At 37.0% G+C, this 19084-nt stretch overlaps 1 protein-coding gene across 2 annotated transcripts in view; it reads left to right on the top strand.

Moving 5' to 3' along the window:
- Positions 1-18679, top strand: part of LOC126319790 (aquaporin-11) — a 259549-nt gene extending 240870 nt beyond the window's left edge. For both annotated transcript variants that reach the window (XM_049993521.1, XM_049993522.1), the window contains exons 5-6: positions 9530-9668; positions 17319-18679. In XM_049993521.1, coding sequence (XP_049849478.1) covers positions 9530-9668; positions 17319-17518 — 339 coding nt within the window. In that variant the 3' untranslated portion in view covers positions 17519-18679. The remainder of the gene's footprint in view (positions 1-9529; positions 9669-17318) is intronic.
- Positions 18680-19084: the final 405 nt, after the last annotated feature.

Genomic DNA, 19084 nt, shown 5'->3' on the forward strand with positions numbered 1-19084 from the left:
TTCGCTTACTGTGCCTACTTTCATTCACTGCTTTCGTATGGCATCATATTCTGGGGTAATTCATCATTGAGTAGAAAAGTATTCATTGCTCAAAAACGTGTAATCAGAATAATTGCTGGTGCCCACCCACAGTCATCCTGCAGACATCTATTTAAGGATCTAGGGATCCTCACAATAACCTCACAGTATATATATTCACTTATGAAATTTGTTGTTGATAATCCAACCCACTTCAAAAGTAATAGCAGTGTGCATAGCTATAACACCAGGAGAAAGGATGATCGTCACTGTCCAGGTTTAAATCTGACTTTGGCACAGAAAGGGGTAAATTATGCTGCCACAAAAGTCTTTGGTCACCTACCATACAGCATCAAAAGCCTGACAGATAGCCAACCAACATTTAAAAATAAATTCTTCTACTCATTGGCTGAATTTTTAGATATAAATTAAGGGAGGGGGAAAAAACAACTTAAACATTAGTGTCATGCAATATTTAGTGTAATTTAATATCTTGTACAGACATCTTTTATTAACCTGACACGTTCCACATCATTACGAAGTGTTGCATTCATGATCTATAGAAGAAGTATTAATCTAATCTAATCTAATCTAACATATTATGTGACACTTTCACATTTCAGTGTGTGACTGGGGTATTGCTGAATTACTGTAATGTAGTGACATCATAAATATTTTCACAAACAGCAGGAAAGATTAACTCAGTATATGCCATAACATTTTCACATTACGGTGTCTGACTGGGAAGTACCTGATTAATTGTTATTTAATGACATCATGGCATATTTTGGAAAACTGTGGAAAATGTCAATGTAAACTATGACATAAGACACTTAGAGATTGCAGTGTGACTGGGCTGCACTGAATTAATATAAATTAATGATGTCATGATATCTTTTTTGTAAGCATTCCAAAGTATAACCACCTCTGGCTGCTAAAATTTATTACATTTTTCCAAATACACACTTCTCCAGATAGTCAAGCAATGGCGTATATAATACAAAACTGAAAAGTTATATCAGTGTGATATTTAAACAATACACCAATGTCACATGTTAAACAATTAGCAAACTATGTTATTTTAACAAATGTACCCACATCCCACATTGAAAATATAGCAAACTGCAACAAATACATACTAAATCCATAAGTAACTTGTCTCTGCATTATAACAATGTCAAAAACAAAGACTTCACTATAAAGTTCCATTAGGGAAAATGATACTATAGAGCTTTAGTACATTAGTAAATAATGGTAAGAAAATCCCCTCACAACAAATCACTAAATATACAACATAAATAATAAACAGCTTCTCCCCTGTCATAGGATAGGAATAGGATAGAGATAAATTTTACTTAACAAAAAGTTTGTTGGAAACCAACACATAATGATCTCCACACTTATCTTGCCATAGGACACCAATGTGTGATGATACTTACGCAGCTTTCAAGATGAGGCGATGTAGCTCACTGCATCTGACAGCATTGGGCTGTCACAGCAATGCAAGGTAACACCATTTCAAAATAAGGAAGACGAAATTTGCTGTATATCTCGCAGGCAGTAGTGTACGGGAGATAGATTTATAGTTCTCCAGAGAAATGATCAGGGGTTATCTTGCTTCTGCACCAGCAATTATACTGTGGTTAGCATAGTATCAGCATGATATAAGATTTAGATTAGAGTAGAGCATATCCTCCCTCCATTTAACTGAACACAGTCGTCCACTTAGTTGTGTGAAAATGCACAGTGCATTTTCATATGATTGTTGGGAACTTAAACGGCATCTGTAATATTATTCCATGGGTTTAAAAACAATCAACAATGGTTCTAAAGATCGATTTTCGATAAACCTAGATATTAGCCCTAATTTTCAGGATTTTCCCATTGCTGTCTTGTCACAAGATGTTTGTGGGAGGAAGTAAGATATTGCAGTAAAACATGATGATTTGTTGCTGGTTATGGTCCATAATTGGCCAGTCTACCACAGCTAATTTAGCAACTAACAACCCCTTAACCAAACTCACTCCATCAACACTGAAATTTTCACACTAATGGGGCTCACTCTCTTACCATCTATATCTTGTACATGTATGAACATTCTGCATTTAAAAGATATTGATGCATCCAACATATAGCTCTTCTCCAGTGGTTCAATATAGTTGTGTCCCCATACCAACATGAAGTAATTTCCTAGTGCTTTTTCTTTGTGATACCACAAGAATGAAGCCTTATGGATTTTGCCTGGAGTTTAGTTGGGTCATCCTAGAGTACAGAAAACCATGGATGTATATTTGACTATACTGTAGAGAATGGATTGAGAAAATATTTTCTACAGCCTTATTATAGCACTAATATTAATACTTGTATCATCTTTTTTGGAATCTGCATTAACAGAGCCGCTAATGTCAGAGGCAGCTTGAGCAGCTTGACCTACCACACAGCGATGTGATATGAGTGAGACTCACATGTACCACATCTTTGTCCATTTCCAATGAATTGAAAATTTGTTTCTCTAATTCAGTGTAAACTATGCAGAACCCCCAAAACACCAGTTTATTTTAAATTTCCCAAATGTCCAAAGTATCATGTAAAGTAATATGCACATAGTAAATAGCATCAAACCATTTTTGTCTTTTATTTTTTGCAAGATCAACAATATGTGATCATCCTCACCCAAATGAGTAGTTTTATGTCAAAATCAGTCAGCTTTATATATTTCAAAAGTAGTGAATTTTTCACCACTGACACTGCTGGAAAGAACACCGAAAAAAATGTCTAAAATTATGATAACTGGCTTAAAATTAGTCAAATCCCAAGGACTACTTTCAGTTAATTATCAGAGTCATGGAGAAGATTCTAGAAAAATTGTGTGCAGGCATTGCAGCCTAGCCAGTTGAGGGGTGATAGCCATCTCTCTGCATGAATTCATTTGAATCTATTACTGGCTGTTGCAGTACTGTAATCGAAGTAACCTATTTTTCTACTGTATAATCTGACACCATACCAGCTGAGCTGTGAGTTCCACATATCTATATAGCCCTTATGAATTGTGAACAACAGTAGCACTTCCCTGGTTGTGTCCTCTTGCATGCAGAAGTCATTGTTTGATGTTTGGTAGTCACTAATCTACATTTTGTTAAGAATCCCAAAAAACTCTTCCATTATATCCAAAAAGCTGATGCAATAGCCGATGCACTTGATTGATTAGAATATGCATTTTAACATCAGCGGAACCCATTTTATATGACATAGGCGCATGTTGTTCATACACCCTCAAACTGGCTTACAGTGCTTCTCCACTATATCTATCATACTTAATAGGTGACAGCATTAGAGTTATTGTGTATCACAGAGAAGTTTAATGTTGTAAAAATGGGAGTGAGTGTACTGGGTAAAATATATTACTTCCTCTCACATATGGCTCATGAAATGAGTGCAATGAGGAATTACAGATGTTTACCACCAGCAATTCCTTCTGCATGAGTCAGGTAGCATGAGTCTTAATGTACTCTCCACCACCTACCATGAGGGGGTATGTGAATGTTAAAAACTTTCTCAGTACTGATCTCGTAGAAGCACTAGAATGATTTCAGACACGTGTTTTATTTTGTATGTCGTTTAAGTTTCTAAAAATCATATGTAGATTGCATAGTGCACCATCAAGAACTAAAGGGGATGACTTCATGCACTACCCATGGAAAGGGTGGGGGGTGGGGGGGGGGGGGGGGTGCTCTACTCTAGTCTAAATGTGATATCATGCAGATACTGTACTAAGTACAGTAAAATAACAGGAACAAAAGCAAGATTCCTCTGATTGTTGCTCTGGAGAACTATAACTCTATTCCCCCCTTCACTACTGTCTACGAGATATACAGCAAATTCTGTCTTCCTTATTTCAAAATACGCTTAAAGATGATATTACATTGTAACTAAATGTACATCTTGTTATTCCATAATCTTAAGAAAACATGCTGATGTGTCTTATAGACTTCAAGGTTACTTCAGTAAATGAAAGAGATAGGTGCTACTCTACACTAAATCCGATATCGAAGTCATTCCTCTCTTAAACGTAGTGTAGAAAAAATTAATAATGTGCAAAATCTTTACATATCTCACTGTTCTGCTTGTCATGTTGTTAAGCGATACATACCTCGCACTTTTAAAGCTACTTTTTGTCCCATCTGTCTCACTTTTATCTTATTCCTATGGACTCTACGAGAGATATATGATGACTGTTGTAGAACTATTGCAGAGCCTACGTCAAATGCATGTTTCCTGAAATTACCCTGCAGATTTTCTTGAGTAGGGTGTTGACACTCTTCCATAGAATCCTATTTTACTGCGGAGCTAAGAAACAGGGATTACATATGTGTATGTATGAACAACTATCGAACTGAACTGCGAAACAGGCAAATGCTCACAAATCCTACACGCATGTCACACCCTCATCAGTTGTGTTTTGCATTCCTTAACTATGGCCTGCATTTGTTCTAGAAGACACTCCCAACATAAATGTCCACTAGTAGGTCTCTAGATACTAACATTGGTCAGTGCAAGGTATTTTACTGAGAAATTTTCGGTTATAAATGAGGAATACGTATATGGGGATGCTATATAAGAAGGCTGGAATCGGGAAGATGACATGTATGGATTAACGTTTTGCTATTCTTCGTATTTCTAAAGTCCCTGTTAATTTATAGCGATAGACAGATTCGGGGCTGTTGTAACAAATGACTATGTAAAATTTTACTTTACAGACATTTTGTTCCTAACAGGGAAACCAAGATTTTCTTCCTCTAGGTAACAACATTTACCATTACACCATATGCACCAATGTGTGGAGTTGTCTTGCTGTTGACATGTGATACACGATAAATAGTATTGTCATTGGACAGCCCGTTACCTACAGTGACCATAGATTAACATTGCATATGCCAACAAAACAAATTTAATGATTCCACCACAGTTCTTAGCGGTTTTTTGCTGTCATGCAGAAATCATACAAACCAGCCAATTTTGTAGTTGTAGGATCATTCTTAGGAAAATACAAATGAGTGCAACACTGATGGTTGATTCCCCACTTGTGATGTAATGATTGCAAAAAAAAGTCTCACTACTGAAAATATGCTGGGGAATTAGAGAGATGCATTTTTCAGACTGTCTGCATTTGCCATTGCTGTTGGCTGCTTCTGATAGCACACCAATCTTGTCACAAGTGCCTGGAATGCTTCTTGGCTGTTACCCATGTGACAGAGAGAGAGAGAGAGAGAGAGAGAGAGAGAGAGAGAGAGAGAGAGAGAGAGAGAGAGAGAGACTATTACACAGCTCTCTCTCATTTATCAGATGTGTGGGATGCTTTCAGCAGTTAGTTAAGGCATATTGAGTCCTGTTGAAAGCAGCTACCTGCATGGGTTGTCTCCGGCATACGTGGAGATACTTACCCAGCTTTCAAGATGAGACGAGATGGTTCACTGTATCTGGCAGCATTGGGCTGTCACAGCAGCAATCAGCAATAGCTCCTGAGCCACAGCACAGCAGCGTGCTATGGCAAGATAAGCATGGAGACCATTACATGTGGATCTCCATGTCGAGTTTGTTTTACTTTGGATTGTAAATGAAGTCCATGTCTACGCTATCCCCATCCTATGGCAGCGGTGGTGGTGGTTACTGTTAACATTGTAAATTTGGCGATGCGTTATGAGTGCACTTTTTTGTCATTATTTACAAGTCTACTACATTGCTGTAGTGTCACATTCCTCTACGGAAACCTTATAGTCAGGTCATTGTTTTTAACACAGTAATTAACTGTAAACAGCAATGGGAGATAGTCATAATTCGGCTTAATGTCACGACTTCATTAATTTATATTCATTCACCATTGGCTCAGTCACACTCTGAAATGTCAAAGTGTCTTATATCAGATATTATGTTAATATTTTCCTCCATTTTGCAGAATGTCATGATGCTGGGGTGAGATCCTTGTATCCATGACATGTATTTGTTGCAGTGGCCAGTTTATTTAATGTGCATTTGTTAAAACATCACTCTTTGCTAATTTGTTGCATGTGATATTGGTGTATTTGTTTAAATATCTCAGTGTGCTAATTGTTCAGTCTCATATTTATGTGTATCTTCGATTGATAACCTTGACACATGTGTTTTTGGAAAAAAAGTAATTAACTGTAAATAGCAAAGGGAGGTAATCATAATTTGGCTCAATGTCACATCTTCAGTAATTTATATTCATTCACCATTGGCCCAGTCACACTCTGAAATGTCAAAAGTATCTTATATCAAATAAGCAACTTATATATTCCAGATGCAACTATACTGGCTTCACTTGCTGCAGAAAACACATAATACACAACTGCATTCAAAGAAGCAATCAAGATAATATAACAAGACTTAGACGCTTACAATCAGTTACCATAGGAACACATAACAGAGATAAGCACACTCTAAACCTCATTACTGGCCAAACCTACTTTGAATTTAATAAAGAGTCCTACCTACCAGAAGAAGGTTTACCAATGGGATCCCCTAGTTCATTAAAGTTAGCTAAAATGTTCAGGAACAAAGCAGTAGGAACTATATACCAGAAAATAGAACCAGTAAAATATGATACACTGTGCCTGTGGAGATACATGGATGACATGTCTGCTTTGTAGCTGCACCAGAAAAGAAGATAGAACAACTGCATATAGAGTTAATCAAATTACACAGAAATAAAAATTCACTTTAGAGAAAGATCAATCGGGTCAAATAAACTAGCTAGATATATCCATCACAATGAAAAATAACCACCCACTCAGCAGCTACATGTAAAACACCACAATAGACACAATACTGCACCAATCATCTAGTCACCCACACTCCTAAAAAAGAGGCAGCTCTGAGAGATATGTTCCCCAGACTAAATATAGTACCACTTGACAAAAACAACTATAAGGAGCTGGACATTATAATTCAGATAGCAGGAAAAAAATGCTGAACCTCTAAATATGAGATTGTATAAGAACACCCAGAGAAACATAAAAATAAAAAAATAAAACATCACACAAGTTCAGACACCAACAACATCCACAACAAACACGCTCACCAACAATTCCATGATGTAGCTTATTCTAATTGTTAACTAATTGTATGTTTATAATTCATGTTGACATTGTATGAGTTTAACAGGCAATGGGTGTTTGAGCTGAAGGAAAGTAGCATCAAAACATAAAAGTGTAGTAATGTTGCATAATGTCCAGTTTGTGGTCCAAAGTTTAAAATGACACAGAAATAATAATTTTTCTGTCTCAAATGTCTTTTATTCATTCTCTCACAACACATTTCACACCTTTTCAAAACGCCACAGGTAAATATCAAAACATAAAATTTAGAACTCCACATCAATTACAAAGAGTTCCTAGCTGTTAACTTAAGCCATGTCAAAAGCAGTAAGTATGAGTCTGACCAGAACTGAACACAAGTGGAAATTAGTCTGATGCAATTGGTGCCAATCAGATCTCATAAGTACCTTGTTCAGCCAATGGCCTTGCCACGGTGGTAACACTGGTTCCTGTCAGATCACCGAAGTTAAGTGTGGGCTAGCACTTGAATGGGTTACCATCTTGTCTGCCGAGCACTGTTGGCAAGTGAGGTTCACTCAGCCCTTGTGAGGCAAACTGAAGAGCTACTTGATTGAGAAGTAGCAGCTCCAATCTTGTAAACTGACAAATGGCCGGAGGGGCAGTGTGCTGACCACATGCCCCTCCATATCTGCATCCAGTGACATCAGTGGGCTGAGCATGACACAGCAGGTGGTCAGTACCATTGTGTCTTCATGGCCTGTATGGGCAGTGTTTAGTTTTTTTTAAGTACTTTGTTCCATAACATTCCATAAGTCAAAATAATATTAAGATAACTTCTGTTTTTTGAATTATATATTAGATTTAGTTTACAGAATGTCTCAAGAAGATCCATAATTATGTGAAGATTTTTACCAATAATCTCTGATAGCAAAGATTACAAAAGTACCAAATATAAAAATTGGAAACTTCCTATTATGTTGCAATATTGATCACATAATGACAGTAAAATAAATAAAAATATAAGTAGGAACATTTACATTGTCTGCATTTTGAATGATAAAAATAGTAAAAATAATGTCAATTTGTTTTAAGAGCACTTCCTGTTAATTATTTGCCAACCACTTTTCTTTGTGCGAAATTAAATTGCGAAAATATATTGATACATACATGGAAAAATTATATTTCCTGGAAAACTGCACACAGCAACTGGAAAACTCTATGAACATCCACAATTATGGAACATATAATTTACTTACAAAAATCAATTGAAATCTGGCTGGAATTTTGGTATCATATAGTTTGTTAACTGAACTAAAGTTCTGTCAGATCCTGATTTATTACAACCACCACTACACAACAAGGCACAACACAGAAATTCAACAGACAAGCTGGTACACACTCACATAGAGACACAAACTGATGTACATAATTGGGGACATCCTCAAGAAACAATGATTAAAAACAGCATACCAACTCAGCACAGAAATGCCTCAAGAAGGAAGACAAGAGCAACATTTACCAAAAATCTGGCATTTATCAACTCTAGTTAGAGCAGACCAGCAGCACTTTTGACATAAGGTATCAAGAACATACAAGAGCATGGAAATATGATCTAAAAGACATGGTGTGTGTGAAAATGTAAATTTTGTTGGTGATTTGAGTGTGCATTTACATAAATAAAGTATTATCTTGAAAACAATCCACACATTGATCATGCCGAAAGTCGACAAACAATTCTTGGTGTTGTAGTTCTCAGGGGTGCCCTAGGATGTTCTGTGTGTTGTGCATTTCTGTGAGTTGTAGCCCATGAATTGCACACAGATCATACACAATTGTACTGTAGTAAAGCAATAATACACACCTGACAGTCAGTCAAAAACTATAAATACAACCTCACATAAACCCACACGCACCAGTCAAAAAGAGCAATGGCAAATGATCTCCTTTACACCATAAATAAACAAAAAAGGAACACAATCCACGCATCAAAACAAAGTGCACAAAATGGAGAGATTGCAGTAGTTTTCACAACACAAAAATATGAATATATTTAATGTTAGTGAAAGTTTTGTGTGCTAAAATTTACCACATATATGGATGAATCTGAAGAATGATGTAAGAAACAAAAAACTGAGAGTAATAAATACTATTTATAGTACAAAGTTAAAGCATGAGAACTGTTCATGATACTAGCAAAACAAAATGGTGAGAAAAACTATCTTGTTACAGTGACCACTGCAGATGCTTTAAAATGACATGAAATACATTTAGTCTTAATTAGACTTTCTTACAGTTGCAAAAGACTGTATTTAACCTATGTAACTTATGTTTATCAATTTGTAAAGAGGGCATTACAGTGTACGCTCAGCAAGTAAGCAGTATTACACGTGATATATGTTTATTGTTTTCTATGTCAAGTAAATTATGCATTCCAGGTACCCATGTTCACTGGTGCTGCAATAGAGGGTGCAGCAACCTGTGCCTGTCGACTTGTCTCACGTGCGTTGAGCGAAAGGGAGACACCGCTAGCCAATGTACTCGATGCATTCTTTTCGACAGCTCTAGTTGTTGCAGGTAATCAAATGCATCACCTTCTGTTGCTATTCCATTTTTGCTGAGAATCATTTCCATTTTGTCCTTTGATAAAAAAAGACTGCTATCTTCAAGTGACACTGTATGAGCTGCTATTAAATTAACTCATATACCAACTACAAAATTTAAAAATGCAAATAAGATGAATAGAATGGGCCCATACACCCTCTTGATGACAACTAATAAAGTTCTTGAAGGTTAAGCAGTGCTTATAATTTGGAAAACCAGTACTGATGGCCGGAGAAGGTTCTGTTGATGATTTTTCTCTTCAACACTTTGTTCAATGCTGCTAAGGCAAAGGATGAAGCACCAGCCAAGTGACAATTTTTTATGGTACCATGGACTTTATTGCAGAGTTAACTTTGTCTCCTCCCCCATGAACTGTTGACATTGCCAAGATGGGGTGGCTTTGCAGTCACAATGGAAGGGTATCTGTGAACAGGTCAGACAAACCTGTGATCCCTGAATAAGTGTGGCAGATTTTTCAGTAGTCTCAGGGATGTTCAGGATGGTTGTCTGATCTGGCCTTGTAACATTAGCCATTGTTATGTTAGTATGATGAACATCTAAAACCTAGGTGAAACTACAGATGTCATTTTCCCCAAGGCCCTGCATTCTTAACTGTATGGTTTAATGATGATAGCATTCTCTAGAGTGATCCCCATCTAGATCTCTAATAGAAGCTGCTCAGGATGGTGTCCTCATCAGTAAAAACACAACTGGAATTTTATGGTTCAGAGTATGGAGTTTTAGATCCCCTAACTGGGTAAGTAGACTATAGAATTTAAAACAGGAAAGAGATAAATTGAAATTAGATACACTAAGAATTAATTAAGTGCAATGACAGGAAGAGCAGGACTTGTGGTACAGGATTACAAATACAGAATCAACCATGGATAATGCTGAAGTAGATCTAATAATGAATAGTAAATAAGAAATATGAGTAAGCTACTATGATCAGTGTCATTACTACATTGTAGTAGCCACCCTAGTACTGGTTTATGCATATAGATTGAAAAAAGTATGTAAGACAAAACTAATTATTCAGATACTGAATTGGACAGAACTTTAATTTTGATTTGGTACTAGTAAAGGAAAAGAAAAAAATAGTAGAACATGGCCTGGTGAATGTGAATAGCAGGAGAAACCACCTGGTAGAATTTTACTGAAAGCGTAATTTAATCATTGCAAACACTTGGTTTCAGTATCAGGAAAGAGTGTTGTACATGTCGAAGAGATCTGGAAACACTGAAAAGTTTCAGATACATTATACATTGCTCTGCAAAATTTGAGGACGAGATAGATAAAGCAATCACTGGAATCAAATGAAAGTGAAGGACCATGTTGCCAGAGGTCTCCCAGTAAAGTGTGTGTCAATCAACAAGCAGTTCCAATGCACTGTGGTGGTGTTCACAACATCATTTGGACAGCTTCACACAGAGAAGAATCGTTGGGAAACTTGAAGAAGAATGAGGCATGATATGTGTAGCTCAAAAGTATGGTATTGCTCACAGCATTGTTTCAAGTGCATAGGGAGTGTTCCAAACCATAGGTGCTGTGGCTCAAAGGAGAGAAGATGGTTGAACATGGTCAGCTACAGTGGCTTATGATTGGTACATTGTGCAATAGACAACAAGGAACCCATGCCAAATGTACTGCACCCTCCACAGTGGCACAGTGATTTCGTGGGGGACTCACTTTGTCAATGACCAATACATTGTGATGTCCGTACAATGATGGCACTATTTTTGATGGTGCCAAGAGCAGAGGAGTGGGATCATGTGCTCTACTCATATGTAAGCAGATTCAGTAGTGATTCTTGGTCTATTCTCATATGGCAAGAGGTGGAAACATATAATGCACCCAGGAAAATTGTCAAACATGATAGTTTTGGTGGTCCAAATGTTATGGTGTGGGACATATAATGTGCCATGACCTTATTCTTGAACATGTCACACTCAGCAGTCAACATTATAATGACTCTGAACTTCTTCTCTATGTGCATCCATCCAGGGCTGCATTTGGCCCTGGCTCCATTTCGATGGATGGCAATGACATCAGGTGTCAGTGCAAGTGGAGGAGCTCCTTGGACCGAGAAGATATTCGGTGAATGGATTGGCCTGCATGTTTGCATGATGTACCGGTAATTCCCATGGATGGGATGCATCTATGGGATGCAATTTGGAGGTGTATAGCAACCTGTCCAAATGTAGCAATAATCAGCCAGCAGTTGTCAATCATGCTTCTGGAGAAATGGAATGCATTACCAATGTTGTGGCCAACATGGGAGCACTTTGCAAAGTATGCATTGCTGTCTGTGTTTTTAATGTCCAGGGGACCATCATATGATTCACAGAGACTACAGTACAGTTCACAAAATTTATTTCCAGTTGCACATATGAACAACCATCTGCTGTATAAGGGAATGACAACAATGAAAATTTGTGCCAGACTGGGATTCAAATCCCGCTTTCTCACTTAACTCAAGCGGTCACCTTAACCGCATTGGCATCAGTGCATGACTCATGGCCAGACCAAAACTTCCATATGTCATCGTTCCTGCATCACAACCTGTCCTTTTACACATGCTGTATAATTCCCATATAGTGGAGGACTTTTGAACTCAAAGTCATTGCCCAGTATCAGGTATATTGGAGTATATGGGTGCTTAAGAAGAATAATCCAATGTTCTTTCAGACATGCATGATATGAGACGTGATGAGTGGCATATAGGATCTGCCCCAAGATGGATTTGACATGTTACAGGTGAGGTCATCCTCTAAAGGAATTGCAAATTTCTTTTATCCTCCTTGTTTACGAACAGTGGCAAACTTCTCATGCTGTAATGAGTTCATCTTAGGTAATTGATAATGGTTATACAGAACAGCATATCAGCTCACAACTTAATAGCACACCACTGTATAGTAGATCAGGATATCAACAATAGTTCTACCTAAAATTTTTATGCATGAATACTCTAGAAGGAATTACATTATAAGGAAGAATGGGGAAGAGATGGATGCAATATATCTGTACTCACTCCTATTCACCAAGTTTGCCAGTTGCAATATTTATAGGCACCAGTATGATCTGTTTCACAAAATTAAGTGTTAAATATGTCACAAATATCATTAGCTCAATGAAAACCAATTAGTTTTCTAAGTAAGATTATATTTCAATCAAGTTATTACAATCTGATGCTTACTTGATAATAGCCCTCTCGATTAACTGTTTCAAATATTTGTTGAAGTGTATTTTATGAAAGACTGAAATTTGCGGTACTAGTACCCATTTGCAAAAGGGAAGGTGAACAAGTCACTTCCAATTATAGACCCATCTCCCTTGGCCCATCCCAGTAATTACAAAGATTAAATTATTGTTAGAATGACAAATTGATGTCATGTGCCTCAGATTAATGTGCTTTGCTTAAACTATATGTTGTGATTATCTCTGTGTTTGTGGCTGTGTATGTGCCCAAGTCCATGAAGATGTACTGCATTCACTGTTTTAATAATCTAACTACATCTCAATGTCTTTCATCAATAGTTACACGCATCTGTAATACATTACAGATACACGAAAATCTGAAGGATTTTTCAGGGTTGCAGATAAATAACAAACCCTTCTGAATATCTGTTCCTTGCAAAGAAACAAAAGGCAGAATGAATAAAAAAAGTAAAATATAGTTATACAAAAAAAAAACCGAGGAAAGACACACATCCACTCAGAAAACTGCACCGGTTTAAGATCTATTGCTCATATTTTAGACTCTCTTTCTCTCCATTACACACACACACACACACACACACACACACACACACACACACACACACACACACACACACACACACACACACTTTTCTTCATTTTTATTCGTTCTTTCCTTTCCCACAATTTTTAACTGAACAGTTTTGTTTTGTACATCTGTGTGTTTATTTGCATGTATGTGTAGTTAGACTGAAGTCTTTATCCAACAAGTATCTTGAGGGCCACTACATATGCTGAAAAGAACAGACATACCAGTATGATAAAAGATATGACTGGCCATTATACTGTCTGTAAATTTCTACATGTAGCAAGATCAAGAGCAAGTGAAGATAGAAGAAGATTCGGAGATAAAGTTAACCGATATAAAAAATTCACAACTGCAGTTCATTTAAACTTATTGGTTTACAACACCCATATTAAAAGGCAAGGCATGTCAGTCTCAGAAAATATTCAGAGCCTTAAAAAGATAAAACATTTATTCTCATAATGTTGATATAAAACCTCAGACTAACACACTGCGAATCATATTATAACACTTTTTTTTTAATGGAACCATTATAACCTTAATTGTTTGCTTTAGTCCTCCACGTACATCAGATCAATTTGTTTCATCAAAAGTTGCATCATTATTTCACATAATTAATATTGTTGTTGTTGTTATTGTTGTTGTTGTTATTGTTGTTGTTGTTGTGGTCTTCAGTCCTGAGACTGGTTTGATGCAGCTCTCCATGCTACTCTATCTTGTGCAAGCTTCTTCATCTCCCAGTACCTACTGCAACCTACATCCTTCTGAATCTGCTTAGTGTAGTCATCTCTTGGTCTCCCTTTACGATTTTTACCGTCCATGCTGCCCTCCAGTACTAAATTGGTGATCCCTTGATGCCTCAGAACATGTCCTACCAACCGATCCCTTCTTCTGGTCAAGTTGTGCCACAAACTTCTCTTCTCCCCAATTCTGTTCAATACTTCCTCATTAGTTATGTGATCTACCCATTTAATCTTCAGCATTCTTCTGTAGCACCACATTTCGAAAGCTTCTATTCTCTTCTTCTCCAAACTATTTATCATCCATGTTTCATTTCCATACATGGCTACACTCCATACAAATACTTTCAGAAGTGACTTCCTGACACTTAAATCTATACTCGATGTTAACAAATTTCTCTTCTTCAGAAATGCTTTCCTTGCCATTGCCAGTCTACATTTTATATCTTCTCTACTTCAACCATCATCAGTTATTTTGCTCCCCAAATAGCAAATCTCCTTTACTACTTTAAGTATCTCCTTTCCTAATCTAATTCCCTCAGCATCACCCGACTTAATTCAACTACATTCCATTATCCTCGTTTTGCTTTTGTTGATGTTCATCTTAGATCCTCCTTTCAAGACACTATCCATTCCGTTCAACTGCTCTTCCAAGTCCTTTGCTGTCTCTCACAGAATTATGATGTCACCGGCGAACCTCAACATTTTGATTTCTTCTCTATGGATTTTAATACCTACTCCGAAGTTTTCTTTTGTTTCCTTCACTGCTTGCTCAATATACAGATTGAATAACATCAGGGAGAGACTACAACCCTGTCTCACTCCCTTCCCAACCACCGCTTCCTTCTCATGTCCCTCGACTCTTATAACTGCCATCAGGTTTCTGTACAAATTGTAAATTGCCTTTCGCTCCCTGTATTTTACCCCTGCTACCTTCAGAATTTCAAAGAGAGTATTCCAATCAACATTGTCAAAAGCTTTCTCTAAGTCTACAAATGCTAGAAACGTAGGTTTGCCCTTCCTTAATCTAGCTTCTAAGATAAGTTGTAGGGTCAGTATTGCGTCACGTGTTCCAACATTTCTACGGAATCCAAACTGATCTTCCCCGATCTGTCAACACCTGCTTTCTTTGGGATTGGAATTATTATATTCTTCTTGAAGTCTGAGGGTATTTCGCCTGTTGTTGGTTTGTGGGATTAAAGGGACCAGACTATTTCGCCTGTCTCATACATCTTGCTCACCAGATGGTAGAGTGTTGTCAAGACTGGCTCTCCCAAGGCCGTCAGTTGTTCCAATGGAATGTTGTCTACACCGGGGGCCTTGTTTCGACTCAGGTCTTTCAGTGCTCTGTCAAACTCTTCACGCAGTATCATATTTCCCATTTCATCTTCATCTACATCCTCTTCCATTTCCATAATATTGTCCTCAAGTACATCGTCCTTGTATAGACCCTCTATATACTCCTTCCACCTTTCTGCTTTCCCTTCTTTGCTTAGAACTGGGTTTCCATCTGAGCCCTTGATGTTCATACAAGTGGTTCTCTTATCTCCAAAGGTCTCTTTAATTTTCCTGTAGGCAGTATCTACCTTACCCCTAGTGAGATAAGCCTCTACATCCTTACATTTGTCCTCTAGCCATCCCTGCTTAGCCAATTTGCACTTCCTGTCGATCTCATTTTTGAGACATCTGTATTCCTTTTTGCCTGCTTCATTTACTGCATTTTTATATTTTCTCCTTTCATCAATTAAATTCAATATTTCTTCTGTTACCCAAGGATTTCTACCAGCCCTCGTCTTTTTACCTGCTTGATCCTCTGCTGCCTTCACTACTTCATCCCTCAAAGCTACCCATTCTTCTTCCACCGTATTTCTTTCACCCATTCCTGTCAGTTGCTCCCTGAAACTCTGTTCAACCTCTGTTTTTTTTAGTTTATCCAGGTCCCATTTCCTTCAATTCCCACCTTTTTGCAGTTTCTTTAGTTTTAATCTACAGGTCATAACCAATAGATTGTGGTCAGAGTCCACATCTGCCCCTGGAAATGTCTTACAATTTAAAACCTGGTTCCTAAATCTCTGTCTTACCATTATATAATCTCCAGGCTTCTTCCACGTATACAGCCTTTTTTTATGATTCTTGAACCAGGTGTTAGCTATGATTAAGTTGTGCTCTGTGCAAAATTCTACCAGGCAGCTTCCTCTTTCATTTCTTTGCCCCAGTCCATATTCACCTACTACGTTTCCTTCTCTCCCTTTTCCTACTACCGAATTCCAGTCACCCATGACTATTAAATTTTCGTTACCCTTCACTATCTGAATAATTTCTTTTATTTGATCATACATTTCTTCAATTTCTTCATCATCTGCAGAGGTAGTTGGCATATAAACTTGTACTACTGCAGTAGGTATGGGCTTCATATATATCTTGGCCACAATAATGTGTTCACTATGCTGTTTGTAGTAGCTTACCCGCATTCCTGTTTTCCTGTTCATTATTAAACCTACTCCTGCATTACCCCTATTTGATTTTGTGTTTATAACCCTGTAGTCACCTGACCAAAAGTCTTGTTCCTCCTGCCACCGAACTTCACTAATTCCCACTATATCTAACTTTAACCTATCCATTTCCCTTTTTAAATTTTCTAACCTACCTGCCCGATTAATTAATATTAAGCAATGTAAAAAATTAAACAATGGGTCTTAGTATGTTTTCCTTATTTTTGAAATTCACAATGAAGACACAAACTTGCTGAATATTTGTGACAAGCTAAAACTGTGTGCCAGACCAAGATACCTGCTGAAGTATCTGCCTGTCCTGGACAGCATCCTACCAACTGTGCTACCTGAGGATTGGCCATTGATTGATTCAACGCTTCACCTTGTCACTAGTTCCTCTTTACAACTTCCAAATTAGCTGAAGCCCTGAGAAGATTCATGAGCCATACTGAGGGATCTGAGTTGGTAGTGTATTGCCCATGTAATGAAAGTATAAAGCTTTGAGTTTTCATCCAGCAAATAGTTTCAATTGTCACAAATATTCATTTCAGTCTATACTCTACAAAAGAGTAAATACACACTATCTCAAAAAATTGTTGGTTTTCAGCATTCAACTACACAGGTGGCTATTTCAACCCAGTGTTGGCCTCATCACTGAAATATGACTGCCCTGGAAATACATATGAAGAGCACATAATTGTTTACTGGGTAGGATCCTGCCTTGGAGCCGCAGCTTCGGTAAACCTCTACAATCACCCTACTGTGCAACAACTTTTGTTCACTGGAACCAAGAAGAAGGAAGAATGAATAAAAAGGCATGCCTCCTGTGGTCATTAATTAATACAGGACTATTCCATGTAAACAGGCATCATATGTCACGCCAAATAACTTTTGTTGCAATTACTTGTCACTTCTCAGTTTCAGTAAAATTGTTTTACTGTAGTTTTCCAGAGATGCTGCTGAGCATACAGCAAACACAGTTTAAGAATACAAGATTTCTGGAATATCAGCAAAGAAAATTCCCTTTCCTTTGAAGTCATAGCAATGACTTCAGCTTTATAAGAAAAAAAGTTGAGGTAATCCTTTGTAGTGAGTGCAAAAATGTTGACTTATAATTTTCGAACGATGCCTGAAAAACGGGACACGAATGATGAGAATCTGTGAATGATGACAATGAGTTACTTTCACTGCCAATCAATGACAACTGCCTATTTTGTACGTTGAAATATACAAAGCAGTATTCGCACAATAATGTTATACCAAAGAGGTACTGAGACATTCAGCACAGCTGTACTAATGGACACAACTGAACATTAGTTCTGTTCTGCCATCCAGCCATTTTTTCTGTAAAGTATTATGTACAGCATTGCTCCAATGCACACAAACTAAGCACAATGAACTATCTTTAAATCTGAAAACTTCGTTCATCCTAGTAAGGCATTTAGCAGTGCACCATAACAAAATAAGTACAACCCTTGCCAGTTTTTACTTTTTTATGTAGTAGATAACAGTGGTGTTTCTATTCACAGTTAATGTGGTCTTCACAAAGTTAAATTGCCAATAATTCCTCAATACATTGATATGCATTATAATAAATAACACAATTACAACTTAGATGCCACGTTTTAATACAATTTCATACTGCAAACTTAGATGCGAGATACAACTGTGCATTTCTGAAACAAAAAATTCTGGTTACAGATCATTAATTTCATTTCAAGTGCACTGTCAACATAATATAAGCACATTTTTATTTTTTGAGAGAAATCCTTTTGGATTAATAACATATGTGACAAAAGTAAAGAGTTGTGTGCCAAAAGCATTGGAGATTTTACCCATCAATTGCATATGCTGTACAGTTGTTGCAGTTACTTTATATAAGAGTTCTATTTATTTTCTGCACATTGTACTTGCCAATTGTAAAGACCATGTTATTTTTTAAAACCCTAATAAAGAAAGAAAAACTTGTTTACCATATTATTAATATCCAACAACATGCTTGGCTCTTCTAAAATATAAAAAATGGTTCAAAATTCTAAGGTAAAAAAACGTGGTAAGTATGAATTTGGCACTTTACCAAATAAATATGTTTGTAAGTACTTGCAAAAATGGCTCATTGTCTAAAAGGTTGTATCAATGCAAATTTATCTTTCTTCTGATTAAATGTGAACAGTAGCAGTATATGGTACAGATATAGCAGCACCAAAGAATCAGTGCATTTTCTTTCATGTGACAGGTTTAAGAATTATCAATAAATCACCAAGAAAGTTACAATATTTGAACTTCCATATGAAACAATTACAGGATGAAGCACAATGCAAGGAAGTGAATTACAGCTCCATAAGCTTACAGAGGAATGCTGAAGATTAGGTG

This window comes from Schistocerca gregaria, chromosome 2 (genome assembly GCF_023897955.1).
Source record: "Schistocerca gregaria isolate iqSchGreg1 chromosome 2, iqSchGreg1.2, whole genome shotgun sequence".
In the NCBI taxonomy this organism is placed as follows: domain Eukaryota; kingdom Metazoa; phylum Arthropoda; class Insecta; order Orthoptera; family Acrididae; genus Schistocerca; species Schistocerca gregaria.